General features: G+C 40.5%; 1 protein-coding gene across 2 annotated transcripts in view; it reads right to left on the minus strand.

Annotated features, from left to right (window-relative positions):
• The window catches only part of bard1 (BRCA1 associated RING domain 1), a 107,787-nt gene that overhangs the window by 77,506 nt on the left and 14,495 nt on the right, over positions 1–15,786 (minus strand). For both annotated transcript variants that reach the window (XM_028808014.2, XM_051930311.1), the window contains exon 3: positions 10,425–10,579. In XM_028808014.2, the coding sequence (XP_028663847.2) occupies positions 10,425–10,579 (155 nt within the window). The remainder of the gene's footprint in view (positions 1–10,424; positions 10,580–15,786) is intronic.

Here is a 15,786-nt window from a genome sequence, read left to right on the forward strand (position 1 = left end):
ACATACACCCGCATTTCCACATTCACATCGAATACTGAACAACATTGAACTCGCTAAGCTGCCCTCTTGCTATTCAGCTGTTCTCTTATACAGACTAAGGCTTTTATCCAAGGTTTTCATTTTAACTGATAGAGCTGTTATTTTCACATGAAGTTGTTTATTTGTTTCCATCCTTCTCTTTTATCATTCATTCCTACATACCAGCATGTGTCACTGGCATCTTTAGGTCGCAACGTGAGGAAACATTTATGTCAATTTCACGCTGAATATGGCTATGACTAAAAGCTGTGTCAGGAGACTGAACAGAAGTACATGTCTGAGCAGCAGTCAGGAGTCCACATCTTAAAATGACTGCATCACATTATTGTCTCTCTAGTCATGTACCACCACTGTAGCAGATTTTACTACAAACTTGCATGTTATGACTGGTTACAAAAAAGGAAGAAGAAATCCATTTTAAGAATAAGTTTGCACTTGTGTTGCTTAGCTACCTAACGGAGGGGCTTTGTTCAGTGATAAGTTGAAATGAAAAGCAGCAGTTAATAAAAAAGGCAACAGAAATCATTTCAGGATAATACAACAACGGAAACATCCAGCTACCGAATTGATGTATTTTTTTCCTGCAATTATCAGGACACAATCCTAATAAAAGTGGCTTGCATCAAACTCCTGTGCATGCTTCATAAACATAATTGCAGCCTATCATTCTTTGTAAAAGTTACCGAACCAAAAAGTCCATCAATGGCTATATGTGAGCTTTTTTTTTTTTTTTTTGCAGCTGTGGTAAATCATTGTGGCTTGTCTATTCAATAATAGCATATAAAAAATGTGTACTGATAATTACAAATCAGTAATTATTTTAATTATATACTTTAGACAAGAATATTCACAGATAAATAGAACATTTTTGGAGTATATCAACCAAAACAAAGCCAGGCCATCCTTTGACTTACTGAGTTATTTTTGTCTCACTTAAAATGTAAGAAAATTGCTACAAAATGAAAACAAAAGATGATAGATCCATATTTCACTATACATATTGGTAAGTTATGAAAGCAAAAGCGTATGTAATAAAAAAGAAAAAAAAAAGCATTGAAGAAAAAAAAAAAAAAACACATACTCAGCTACATTTTAAGAGACTCATTTGCTTTCTTCTGCAACATTCCTTTCAAGTGTCTTTAAAACTAGATTTAAAAACATGGCTGATCAATGGCTCATTCTAGCATGACTAACTGTGCCAAATTTGTCTTAGCTCCCAGTATTAATCAACACAGTGGCACACAAATCAAACACTGGTTGCGTGTGTGCCTGTGATTAATAGTGCCAAAGTCCTTATTTCATATACAACAAAACAAAGTTTCTGCACTCATACCAAGTTATATTGTTCCTCAGATTTCTAGGTAGAGGCAAAATAAAAGAAGTACAGAATGCCAGGCCTTAAGAAAAGTGGCTAGAAATTTCACACCAGTGTATGTATCATACCGTATTATAGGTGGGCACATCTTTTTGTGATCAAAACACACATCAATAATTTATATATTATATATATAAAATTATATAGATATATAATATATAGATAGATATACATCAGACTGTTGTGGCGAGCGCCCTCTTCTACGCGGTGGTGTGCTGGGGAGACAGCATAAAGAAGAGGGACACCTCACACCTGGACAAACTGGTGAGGAAGGCAGGCTCTATTGTAGGCACGGAGCTGGACTTTCTGACATCTGTGGCAGAGCGACGGGCGCAGAGCAGACTCCTGTCAATCATGGAGAATCCACTGCATCCACTGAACAGGATCATCTCCAGTCAGAGGAGCAGCTTCAGTGACAGACTGCTGTCACCGTCCTGCTCCACTGACAGACTGAGGAGATCGTTCCTCCCCCACACTATGCGACTCTTCAATACAAAGTTACTGTCTGTATGCCTGCATTGTTATCACTCTAATTTAATATTTTCTTTTTCAGTATGCTGCTGCTGAAGTATGTGAATTTCCCCTTGGGATTAATAAAGTATCTCTAGAGATATATATATTATATTAGATATATATTAGATATACAGATATATAAACTGTGCAAAAGTTTTAGGCAGGTGTGAAAAAAATGCTATAAACAAAGAATGCTTTCAGAAATATAAATAATGATTATTGTATGAAGGCCATGATCTTCAGCTCTCTCTGGATTGGTTCGCAGCCGAGTGTGAAGCGGCTGGGATGGGAATCAGCACCTCCAAATCAGAGACCATGGTCCTCAGCCGGAAAAGGGTGGAGTGCCCTCTCAGGGTTGGGAGCGAGATCCTGCCCCAAGTGAAGGAGTTCAAGTATCTCGGGGTCTTGTTCACGAGTGAGGGAAGAATGGAGCATGAGATCGACAGGCGGATCGGTCTGTCGTGGTGAAAAAGGAGCTGAGCCGCAAGGCAAAGCTCTCAATTTACCAGTCGATCTATGTTCCTACCCTCACCTATGGTCATGAGCTATGGGTAGTGACCGAAAGAACGAGATCGCGAATACAAGCGGCTGAAATGAGTTTCCTCCGCAGGGTGTCTGGGCTTTCCCTTAAAGATAGTGAGAAGCTCAGTCATCCGGGAGGGGCCCAGAGTAGAGTCGCTGCTCCTCCGCATCGAGAGGAGTCAGATGAGGGGGCTCGGGCATCTGATCAGGATGCCTCCTGGACGCCTCCCTGGCGAGGTGTTCCGGGCACGTCTAACCAGGAGGCGGCCCCGGGGAAGACCCAGGTCACGCTGGAGGGACTATGTCTCTCGGCTGGCCTGGGAATGCCTTGGGATTCTCCCGGAAGAGCTAGAAGTAGTGGCCGGGGAGAGGGAAGTCTGGGCATCTCTGCTCAAGCTGCTGCCCCCTCGACCCGACCTCAGATAAGTGGAAGAGGATGGATGGATGGATGATTTATTGTTATCAATTTACAAAATGCAAAGTGAGCAAACAAAAGAAAAATCTAAATCAAATCAATATTTGGTGTTCCTACCTTTTGCCTTCAAACCAGCATCAATTCTTATAGGTCCACTTGCACAAAGTCAGGTGTATGATCAACCAATTCTACCAAACAGATGCTAATGTTCATCAGTGTCACACGTAGGTTGAAACACAGTCATTAACTGAAACAGAAATAGCTGTGTAGGATGCTTAAAACTGGGTGAGCAACAGCCCAACTCTGCTACCAAGGTGAGGGTATGGAAGACAGTTTCATGTCATGGCAAGATTGAGCACAGCAACAAGACACAAGGTAGTTATACTGCATCAGCAAGGACTCTCCTAGACAAAGATTTCAAAGCAGACTGGGGTTTCAAGATGTGCTGTTCAAGCTCTTTTGAAGAAGGACAAAGAAACGGGCAACGCTGAGGATCATAAACGTAGTGGTCGGCCAAGGAAACAGTGCAGCAGATGAAAGACACATCATTACTATTATTCTTCAGAATCGGAAGATGTCCAGCAGTGCCATCAGCTCAGAACTGGCAGAAACCAGTGGGACCCAGGTACACCCATCTACTGTCCGGAGAAGTCTGGCCAGAAGTGCTCTTCATGGAAGATTTGCAGCCAAAAAGCCATACCTCCGACGTGGAAACAAGGCCAAGCAACTCAAGTATGCACAAAAACATAGGAACTGGGGTGCAGAAAAATGGGAGCAGGTGCTCTGGACTGATGAGTCAAAATTTGAAATATTTGGCTGTAGCAGAAGGCAGTTTGTCCATCAAAGGGCTGGAGAGCGGTACAATAATGAGTGCCTGCAGGCAACAGTGAAGCATGGTGGAAGTTTCTTGAACGTTTGGGGCTGCATTGCTGCAAATGGAGTTGGAGATTTGGTCAGGATTAATGGTGTTCTCAATGCTGAGAAATACAGGCAGATACTTATCCATCATACAATACCATCAGGGAGTCGTATGATTGGCCCCAAATTTATTCTGCAGCAGGACAACGACCCCAAACATACAGCCAAAGTCATTAAGAACTATCTTCAGCGTAAAGAACAAGAAGTCCTGGAAGTGATGGTATGGTCCCCACAGAGCCCTGATTTCAACATTATCGAGTGTGTCTGGGATTACATGAAAAGACAGAAGGATGTAAGGAAGCCTACATCCACAGAAGATCTGGGGTTAGTTCTCCAAGATGTTTGGAACAACCTACAAGCCGAGTTCCTTCAAAAACTGTGTGCAAGTGTACCTAGAAGAATTGATGCTGTTTTGAAGGCAAAGGGTGGTCACACCAAATATTGATTTGATTTAGATTTCTCTTTTATTTTCATCAATCAACAAAATGCAGTGAATGAACAAATGGTTAACACTTCCATTTTTGAAAGCATTCTTTGTTTACAGCAGTTTCACAGTATTATTATTATATATAAATATATAAATATATAATAGGCCACTTTAGGTCCTCCTATCTAGTACCAGGTAGGGCCTGCATTTTGCCTTAGGAACACCCTCACCCTCCGCTCTTTGAAGAATCCGTGCTGGAAACCTTCCACTGGGATTTTGATTCATGCCAGCTCTATAAAAATCACAGTTCCTGCACATTTTCATGCTGTGAACCATCTGCTCAACTTTATCCCCTAGGCGTTCTGGGAATTGTGCAGGGTTTTGGAGAGAAAAAAAAAAAAAATTACATCACTGTCACATTCAGGGGACTAGCTTAAGAGGACGAGTCTTTGGTGACACTGTGCATTCTCCATTTGAAAAAGGATAAACAGAGGTCATAAAAGGATCAAGTAGAGAGACCGCAACAACACCTACAGATAGGAGTTTACACTTTATTCTGACCATACTTCAGGTCGTAGCAGAAACCGATATCAGACTAGATGTGTCGTGGAAACACAACATGATCCATCCCAGTTTAGAAATTTGTATTGTGGTAATGCCGATGGCCACCTATAAACCAACGATATCTGGATTACAAAGACCATGAAAAGCAGCTTTTTTTTTTTTTTTAAAAATGCTGAGCAATAAGACAACTCCTATGTTCATGAATCGAGGGACTTTGTCTAAGCACTGAAGGCACAGCAATTCCTGGTGACATCAACCCTACCCCTAACCTCAACATCACAGCGCCAATCCATCCGGACTACTCCAAGTGTGAATTACACCATGATTTATCCCAATTTGGACATTTGCACTGTGGCAACTGGCAGTAGCCAGCTGCAAAACTGCAATGCCTGGATTAGAGGTCCCAAGAACTTTCACCATTTCATGCTGAGTAATATGCCCACCCAAGCCCAGCCATCCCTCAGTCCTACTGTATCAGCCCTTGCGTTCACTTTGAGCGCACAATTGTCTTTAAGCTTTTGCATAAGTCGTGAGCATCCACGGTTTTTGCGAATAAATGGGGCCTAGAACTATATACTGTAATATTATAATGATATAATATTGAACCATAGTTCAAATGTGCAAAATGTGGTGGTACCAAGGTGCGACTTGATGACAAACCCACAGGCAACATTTTCTCAGTTTACTATCATCCAATGTTGGTTATCCGGTGCCCCCGTAACTACACGGACAAGACTTGCCTTACAATGCTATAGCCCAGGGGTGGGCAGATTCAGTCCTGGAGGGCCGCAGTGGCTGCAGGTTTTTGCTCCAACCCAATTGCTTAATAAGAAACCCTTATTGTTCAAGTAACACTTCAGCTTCACTTTAGTTGTCTCGCTCGTTAAGATTTTGAACCCTTATTGCTTATTTTAGTCTTAAACAGCTGTATTCTTGGTTTTTAATTGCTTCTAATTAGCAATACCATGCAAATGACAAGAGACCAGCATTTCTCCATTTAGCTTGTTTTCATTTACACCTGCGTGTATTTATCACGCACTATTTGGTTTAATTAAATACTTGGAAGGAAAGTGAAGAGAAAAAAGTGAAGCACTGAAAATTACTCATCTGTTTTAGACTTCAAATCATTTGGATGATATCCTTAGAAAGGAAAATAAATCTAGGATATGAGAATGACCTGACATGGCAGAGTTAAAGCACTAGCAAGCCATTAAATAATTGACAAGGATTGGTTTTTAATTAAGCAACTGGGTTGGAACAAAAACCTGCAACCACTGCGGCCCTCCAGGACTGAATCTGCCCACCCCTGCTATAGCCCATCCACTTTAGGATTTAGTAGGTTTTATGAACATTAAGGAAACTTTGATGAAAACGGGCCTTTCCACGCAGCAAGCTCACCAATGCTATTCATCAAGATCCCCAAAACAACATTGAATCGAGATTTGAAAGTCTGCAAACCCCCTACTATCTACCACACTATTTTGCAACACTTGAGAAAATTGACCTTTCTAACCAGTACTGGGCGATAAGCTAGTTGATCTGAAATAGTGCTGGGAGGTATACTGGTTCATACCGAAAACCGTTTTTTATTTTTGTTATGATGCGGATTTTTCTTATACCGCAATACCGGTTTAAATAGCCTAAACAATGTTCGAGGGGGGGGGGGACCTTTTTCACTGCTACACCGCTAAACACGCATGCAACGGAGTACATGCATTAGTGGAGCTTTTCAGCGGTGAAAATGGACAGAGAATGTTCCGAAACTGAAGCTGTAGCAGACGATACAGTTGAACATGATGACACAGAAGAACTTTTGCTGAAAAAAGGGAGCCGTGTCTGTTGTCTGGAGATAGTTTGGTTTTAAAAGGTCGGATGTGGACCAAACAACCATTTACTGCAAATGCTGTAGAGCTAAAGTTGTCGCCCGAGGTGGCAACACAAATAATTTGCTGCACTACCTTAGCCGCACACATGCTTTGGAGTACCATGAATGTAAGGAACTAGGATTGGCACCCTCCACATCCTCGGGTAAAACTGAAAAAGCTAGAGGACACTTGAGTCAGACGTCACCTGTAGACGTGTTTGCTAGAGGTACTGCATACGACAAAAAAAAGCAAGCGGTGGATCGAGATAACCAACGCCATTACAATCCATATAGCTAACGTGTCAGTGGACAGAGATTGTTAACATTAACAGAAAGTGTAGTTGGTTTACAAAAAATATTTACTCTTTATTCCTTTTCTAAGACATGTTCAGTGCAATGCAACTCTGGATATTTTACTAAAGTCTAAATGCCTCTTCTTTCGATGGTTGAAAATATGTTGTCAAAATTATAGTTTAAGTTGTTTGATAAATTTGTTCAATAAAAAGGCTCTATATTTTGACTGCATCTGTCATGCAATGAGGTTCCTTCTCTTCATTAGTGCCACCCCCTTGAAAACTATCACTTTATGGGGCCATGCAAACCTGTATTAACACTTGTGTGCACATTAAATTTTTTTTGTACAATGTACAATTCTCATGACAGTGGAATAGGTTATTCTTAGCCAGTCTACTGCAGTAATTACAGTGGAAAATGTGTTTTAACATCCACTCATGCATGGGAAAAAAATACCGTCTAATACCGTGAGACCGGTATAATTTTGAAAAATACAGTGATATAGAATTTTAATCATACCGCCCAGCACTAATCTGGTATACCAAATAAAATTATTTTTCTGGTATACATTTGTGAAAAACATGCAAACATATTTACACATAAAATACAAAATATGCATGTGAAAAGAATATAGAATATAGAAATGTGATTTTGTGTCAGTGTATTACTGTCTTAAAGGTAATTTCTATTGTGCATGGACTTGGGTTATCCCTTTAAGACAATTACCCAGAGTTCTGTGCAACTCAACCGGATTGTTGAGTCAATACATACAGGAAAAAGGGACTGAAAAAAAAAAAAAAAAAAAGCCCAGTCTTATGTTGTGTTTGCTTGACAACAGTGAGGAAACAAGAGAACAAACCTGTACTTTTATTAGTTCAAGAGATGAATACAGCTGCAATCAAATCTATTTAGGTAGCAGCGAGTTAACAAGCATTTTGATGGAAAAGAAGCACATCTGTGTTAATTAAAATCAACCACTATTTGGCATTTAAAAAAAAAAGTTACGGTATCAAAAGTGTATACAAATATATTATGCTGGTTTCCCAACCTTTGTTGTGTCACATTTTCACATGCCAGTGTGTTCACAACCCACCAGTTGCGGGGAGTGGATGAATTTATTAGCACAGTCATCCGAGTGAGTGGAATGGGATGGAAACCCCCGGTGAATCAAGTGTGATCATAAAAGTAGGGGGTTCTGCATGGTCACCAGAGCGTTCGATGTATCATGTAAGATCGTCAATGCTTTTCATTCTTGGTAAATCAAGCACAATCATCAGAGTGTGGGTTGGGGAAGTGATCCAGGCTCAGAGGCAGACTACCTGTGATACAGCCACTGTGAATTAAATCGAGTGTGATCGTTGGATTGGTGAGGGAGGGAAGGAGGGTGGGGGCGGCGACAGCCCAGAGGTTAGCAAATGCTCATCTACAAAAACCACCAAAGTTTTCAGTTATAACTTGATAGGGATTTTAAGCAATACCACCCACACCAATTTCAGACTGTCTCCCCATGTTCTTGTTGGAAAATACACTTTAAAATAACTGCAGGGAATCCACTGAAATAGTTTTGAATTTTAAACACTTCAAAATCATGTCCCCTCAATCTTTATTTGCTTAACTTAAGAAGGCTCAACTCCCTCAGCCCTTCCTTTGTGCTGCCATGTCTTTTTTTTTTTTTTGTAATACAGTATTGTTTTATAAAACAGATCTTTGCCGGTATGCATTTGAAGAGATCAATTATCACAACACCATTTTTAAGAGCAGTTATTGGATAAATTGTGGTCTTTTTGTATTCCTATAACCTCTGTCATTAACAGAACTGCTGACGAGGTGTTTTTGCTAACTGCACCGTTCTCTGTAAACCTAGAGATTGCAATATGGGAAAAGCCCAGGTGGGCAGCTGTTTTTGAGATGGTGGATCTACCGTGTTTGGCAACAACAATTATGCCTCTACCAAAGTCTCCTAGACCACGTCTTGCCAATCCTGATATTTGGATCAGCAACACCCAAACGTTTTGAGCATGACTGCATGAATAGATATTCACCTTACTGTTGATTTTGAAAAGTAGTATTAGGTGTACTCTCTTGTTTAAATGCAACAAGTGGATGAAGAATTTCAAAAGCTCATCCAAGACCTGAAAGCACTATGTTCATTTGAAAATGTGTAACAATTACAGCTTAGCAGCTCATTTCAGTTGTCCAAATGATTGTAACATGCATTAAAAATGTGATTCTTCTACTTCTTTCGGCTGCTCCCGTTAGAAGATTGATGTGGCAACCCCTTCCATATCTTTCTGTCCTCTGCATCTTGTTCTTTTACACCCATCACCCTTACCAGAAAAACTACTGAAGCAAAAAATACGACAGGTAAGTTTACTGTTCACTTTCATTTTTAATCAAACAGCTTCAAGACAATAAAACCATGGACAAATAAATTAAAAAATAGTTTTAACCCAAAGTCAGTGACTGCACTAAATGATGCTCACACTGTGAAACTCTAAAAAGGAACAAAATTAGGCAATAAATACCAGCAGAATGTGAAAAATGCCTCATTGTATAGTATGATGTTTGTTTTGCTTTTCTACTTTTAGAATCCCTATTATAAATCTTCACATTTTTGTTTCTGTAATTTTATAAATTTCTTTCTGTATTGCACGGATAGGATGGCGTCCAACCCCGTTGTACTTGTGGAATTACCATAAACATATTCATTCATTCATTCGAGCTACTTAAAAAAGTTAGGACTAGCAGAGGGACCTGGATTTCACAGGAGCATGCCTGCTTTGAATAGCCATCTCCCTTTATTTAGAAAATAACAAAATTATACAAATAAGGGCTATCCCAATTTATTCTGACACAATTTAGATCTATCAACACATTTCCAAACCTAAACCCTTCCAAAAGAATTAACCACATGAAATGACTTGCAGCAGATGGGACACTAGGACCTGTGACTGACAGCAGCAGATTACTGTTTAAATCAGTCTCAGGGGAGTCATCAAACAATAAAATAAAATAAAATAAAAATAAAAGTCGAGAGGGCGGAATTGGTTTTCTGACACTCTCTCTGTTTAAGGAAGAAAAGTATGCTTTGCTTTAAATAACTGTTCAGCTGAAATCAATGAGCTTGCCTGATAAGATGCATCCTTCTCTTCCGGTTTTATTAGTACAGTGTATACAAGCCACAAACTACAAATCCCACAAGCCCCGCATCAGTGCAAACCTGTTTAAAGACACCAACCCCAATTTACAAACAGGAATCGGTGCAACCAGTGTTGCTATTCACATTTAACAATCGCTCAACAGGACATGCTCCCATACAAATAAAACCCTCTATGTGGCCCTGCTACAGGTTTACGGGGACAATGTGTACACTCTACAATAAAACTCTTGCTTCCATGTGGTAATCAACTGGCAGAATTACGTTCACTTCTTTTTGTCAAACAATTTCGAAATGTTAGTAGATCTATAAACCACAATGGGGAAAGGGGGGTACCTGCTTCCTTATCACAGCCAAGCATCAGCAGATTTTCAAGTTGATTGTATAGTTGCACAACACCATTCAGTTGCCGGTTAATCTGGATATCTTTTTGCCAAGTTGGTGTGTGACACACAGAGCAACCTTCTCTTAAACTCTCACTAGTGCAAGACCTAAAAGCAAAGCAAAAACAAAAATGATAAAGCTGAACATTCTTCTTTTATTTCCTTAATCAACGGCTCATTTTCTTGACAGCACAGATTAGAAGTTCTTTATCCCTTTGCAATGTATTTTGTTACTTTGAGCTGTTTTTAAAAAGGCAAAGTCTATTTTTTGTATTTTATTATATGCATAGAGATAAAAATATTCCAAAATGTATTTCATGGCAAACAAACATTTTTCAAACACAACCAGTTTTAAGCTATTAAGAATAACTAATTTACTGCAATGCAGAAATACACAGTAATCCCTCGCTATATCGCGCTTCGCCTTTCGCAGCTTCACTCCATCGCGGATTTTATATGTAAGCATATTTAAATATATATCGCGGATTTTTCGCTGCTTCGCGGGTTTCTGCGGACAATGGGTCTTTTAATTTCTGGTACATGCTTCCTCAGTTGGTTTGCCCAGTTTATTTCATACAAGGGACGCTATTGGCAGATGGCTGAGAAGCTACCCAACTTACTTTTCTCTGTCTCTCTTGCGCTGACTTTCTCTGATCCTGACGTAGGGGGATTGAGCAGGGGGGCTGTTCCCACACCTAGACGATACGGACGCTAGTCTAAAAATTCTGAAAGATTATCTTCACGTTGCTATCTTTTGTGCAGCTGCTTCCTGAAACGACATGCTGCACCGTGCTTCGCATACTTAAAAGCTCGAAGGGCACGTATTGATTTTTGCTTGCTTGTTTTTCTCTGTCTCTCTCTCTCTTTCTGTGCTCTTGACGGAGGGGGTGTGAGCTGCCGCCTTCAACAGCTTTGGCTTTTAAGTATGCGAAGCACCGCAGCACAAACAGCCCTATTGATTTTCCTCTGCCTTTATGACAGTCTCTGCTCCTGACACTTTTGAAGAGGAAGATATGTTTGCATTCTTTTAATTGTGAGACAGAACTGTCATCTCTGTCTTGTCATGGAGCACAGTTTAAACTTTTGAAAAAGAGACAAATGTTTGTTTGCAGTGTTTGAATAACGTTCCTGTCTCTCTACAACCTCCTGTGTTTCTGTGCAAATCTGTGACCCAAGCATGACAATATAAAAATAACCATATACAGTAATCCCTCCTCCATCGCGGGGGTTGCGTTCCAGAGCCACCCACGAAATAAGAAAATCCGCGAAGTAGAAAGCATACAGTGGTGTGAAAAACTATTTGCCCCCTTCCTGATTTCTTATTCTTTTGCATGTTTGTCACACAAAATGTTTCTGATCATCAAACACATTTAACCATTAGTCAAATATAACACAAGTAAACACAAAATGCAGTTTTTAAATGATGGTGTTTATTATTTAGGGAGAAAAAAAATCCAAACCTACATGGCCCTGTGTGAAAACGTAATTGCCCCCTTGTTAAAAAATAACCTAACTGTGGTGTATCACACCTGAGTTCAATTTCTGTAGCCACCCCCAGGCCTGATTACTGCCACACCTGTTTCAATCAAGAAATCACTTAAATAGGAGCTGCCTGACACAGAGAAGTAGACCAAAAGCACCTCAAAAGCTAGACATCATGCCAAGATCCAAAGAAATTCAGGAACAAATGAGAACAGAAGTAATTGAGATCTATCAGTCTGGTAAAGGTTATAAAGCCATTTCTAAACCTTTGGGACTCCAGCGAACCACAGTGAGAGCCATTATCCACAAATGGCAAAAACATGGAACAGTGGTGAACCTTCCCAGGAGTGGCCGGCCGACCAAAATTACCCCAAGAGCGCAGAGACGACTCATCCGAGAGGTCACAAAAGACCCCAGGACAACGTCTAAAGAACTGCAGGCCTCACTTGCCTCAATTAAGGTCAGTGTTCACGACTCCACCATAAGAAAGAGACTGGGCAAAAACGGCCTGCATGGCAGATTTCCAAGACGCAAACCACTGTTAAGCAAAAAGAACATTAGGGCTCGTCTCAATTTTGCTAAGAAACATCTCAATGATTGCCAAGACTTTTGGGAAAATACCTTGTGGACTGATGAGACAAAAGTTGAACTTTTTGGAAGGCAAATGTCCCGTTACATCTGGCGTAAAAGGAACACAGCATTTCAGAAAAAGAACATCATACCAACAGTAAAATATGGTGGTGGTAGTGTGATGGTCTGGGGTTGTTTTGCTGCTTCAGGACCTGGAAGGCTTGCTGTGATAGATGGAACCATGAATTCTACTGTCTACCAAAAAATCCTGAAGGAGAATGTCCGGCCATCTGTTCGTCAACTCAAGCTGAAGCGATCTTGGGTGCTGCAACAGGACAATGACCCAAAACACACCAGCAAATCCACCTCTGAATGGTTGAAGAAAAACAAAATGAAGACTTTGGAGTGGCCTAGTCAAAGTCCTGACCTGAATCCAATTGAGATGCTATGGCATGACCTTAAAAAGGCGGTTCATGCTAGAAAACCCTCAAATAAAGCTGAATTACAACAATTTTGCAAAGATGAGTGGGCCAAAATTCCTCCAGAGCGCTGTAAAAGACTCATTGCAAGTTATCGCAAACGCTTGATTGCAGTTATTGCTGCTAAGGGTGGCCCAACCAGTTATTAGGTTCAGGGGGCAATTACTTTTTCAGTAATCAGGCCTGGGGGTGGCTACGGAAATTGAACTCAGGTGTGATACACCACAGTTAGGTTATTTTTTAACAAGGGGGCAATTACTTTTTCACACAGGGCCATGTAGGTTTGGATTTTTTTTTTCTCCCTAAATAATAAAAACCACCATTTACAAACTGCATTTTGTGTTTACTTGTGTTATATTTGACTAATGGTTAAATGTGTTTGATGATCAGAAACATTTTGTGTGACAAACATGCAAAAGAATAAGAAATCAGGAAGGGGGCAAATAGTTTTTCACACCACTGTATGTTTATATGGTTATTTTTATATTGTCATGCTTGGGTCACAGATTTGCACAGAAACACAGGAGGTTGTAGACAGACAGGAACGTTATTCAAACACTGCAAACAAACATTTGTCTCTTTTTCAAAAGTTTAAACTGTGCTCCATGACAAGACAGAGATGACAGTTCAGTCTCACAATTAAAAGAATGCAAACATATCTTCCTCTTCAAAGGAGCAAACAAATCAATAGTGCTGTTTGGCTTGTAAGTATGCGAAGCACCACGGCACAAAGCTGTTGAAGGCGGCAGCTCACACCCCCTCCGTCAGGAGCAGAGAGAGAGGCAGATAAAAAAAATCAATACGTGCCCTTTGAGCTTTTAAGTATGCGAAGCACCGTGCAGCATACTTAAAAGCTGCACACAGAAGGTAGCAACGTGAAGATAATCTTTCAGCATTTTCAGACGAGGGTCCGTATCGTCTAGGTGTGCGAACAGCCCCCCTGCTCACACCCCCTACGTCAGGATCACAGATAGTCAGCGCAAGAGAGAGAGAAAGAAAAGTAAGTTGGGTAGCTTCTCAGCCATCTGCCAATAGCATCCCTTGTATGAAATCAACTGGGCAAACCAACTGAGGAAGCATGTACCAGAAATTAAAAGACCCATTGTCCTCAGAAACCCGCGAAGCAGCGAAAAATCCACGATATATATTTAAATATGCTTACATATAAAATCCGCGATGGAGTGAAGCCACGAAAGGCGAAGCGCGATATAGCGAGGGATTACTGTAAACATATGGTTTCTACATAGCGGATTTTCTTATTTCGCGGGTGGCTCTGGAACGCAACCCTCGCGATGGAGGAGGGATTACTGTAATTACTTTATAGGCTAGTGGTTCCACTCCGAAGGTGTCTGTAGACCTCCACATTTTTATTTTCAATCTAGCAAATTGTCTTATTGAGTTTGGTAAAACCCCAGTCAATGTTAATTTAAATTTTGTTATTTCAATTTTGCAGTTTGTAAACATAGAAGCATTCGTCAATTGGAGAAAAAAAAATACATTTTTATTAGAGACAAACTGTCTGTAATGAAATAAACTGTTGTAACCAGTGGTCCATTTGCATGAAAACTGACAAAGGATATCAGCATTACCAGACAGATAGCAGTTCAATTGGCTCACAATAAGGAAGCAGTAAGCAGTGATAGTCAGTCAGTGTGTTTACATGTGCCTTAATCACCCAATTATTCATAGAAACCTGATTTCTAAAATGCCACGTAAAGCCTTCTTACAGTTAGAGACGCTGGGTTATTAGGCCGAGTAAGTTGGTTAACAGAGGTACATTTCTCTGCAAATCACCCAAATAGGTTGTTATGTAAACCCTTAACCAGGTTACAGTTAAGGATTTTATAGTTTATGAATTTCCGTTGCAATCTGTAATCTATAGCAGCCGCAGGAAGAAGCATCCACAAAGATCAATTTCCTGAGGTAAATGGTTAGGCAATTGTATTACTCCTTCTCCTGGTTGAAATAATCTGTCTCAATATTTCAGAAATTGCTAAATTTACGTTGATGAACCGAATATATGGTGTTAGGCTCAGCAGTACAATCAGGAGATGTAATGCATTAAAAGTAATTCAAGTTACACAGTACAATTACTTTTGAAAGTAACAAGTAATTTAACACAATATTTTACTGAATAAAAATACCTATTTGCTATAGATAAATTGAAACACTGTGCGATTCGGTCAAGGAGCAGCCAAAGTCCACACTACAAATAATTGGGGGCTGAGGTCGGAGGTGTAGAAAGAGGATGGATGTTATCTACTTCACAGCCCATGAAGGATTAAATTTTAATTTATAAAAACAAGACAATTATCACAAATGTAAGAGCCATGTGGGATGGACATGCATCCTGACCAGGAGAGGGGATGGTTCCTTACCCAGACAGGAGGCTCCAAGTAGACAGACGGGCATCACAGCCAAGGGAGAGAAAAGGTGCGAGAAACGAAGAGACTTCTAAGGTGGATGGATGGACATCCTGACCAGGAAAGAAGATTCCTTATCAGGGTGGGAAGCCCCAGACAGATCAACAAGTCTCCCGACTGGATATATTTGTAGTACCTTCCCTGACATGGATTAAAGAGAAGGATGAGAAAGGACGGTCTCTGGGGAATGTTTATTTTCCCACGAATGCTAAATAGCAGTGGCCCAGTTGGTAAGCAGCAGGGAATGCCAGGAATTGCAGTCTGGAAGCGCAATCCTGCTGGAGTTCGTGGGTGCAGCAAGAGGGTGCTACAGGGAGAGACACTGCCTGTTATTAGGAACATCTATGACCCCGTAAGTGCT

This window comes from Erpetoichthys calabaricus, chromosome 8 (assembly GCF_900747795.2).
Source record: "Erpetoichthys calabaricus chromosome 8, fErpCal1.3, whole genome shotgun sequence".
Lineage (NCBI taxonomy): Eukaryota > Metazoa > Chordata > Cladistia > Polypteriformes > Polypteridae > Erpetoichthys > Erpetoichthys calabaricus.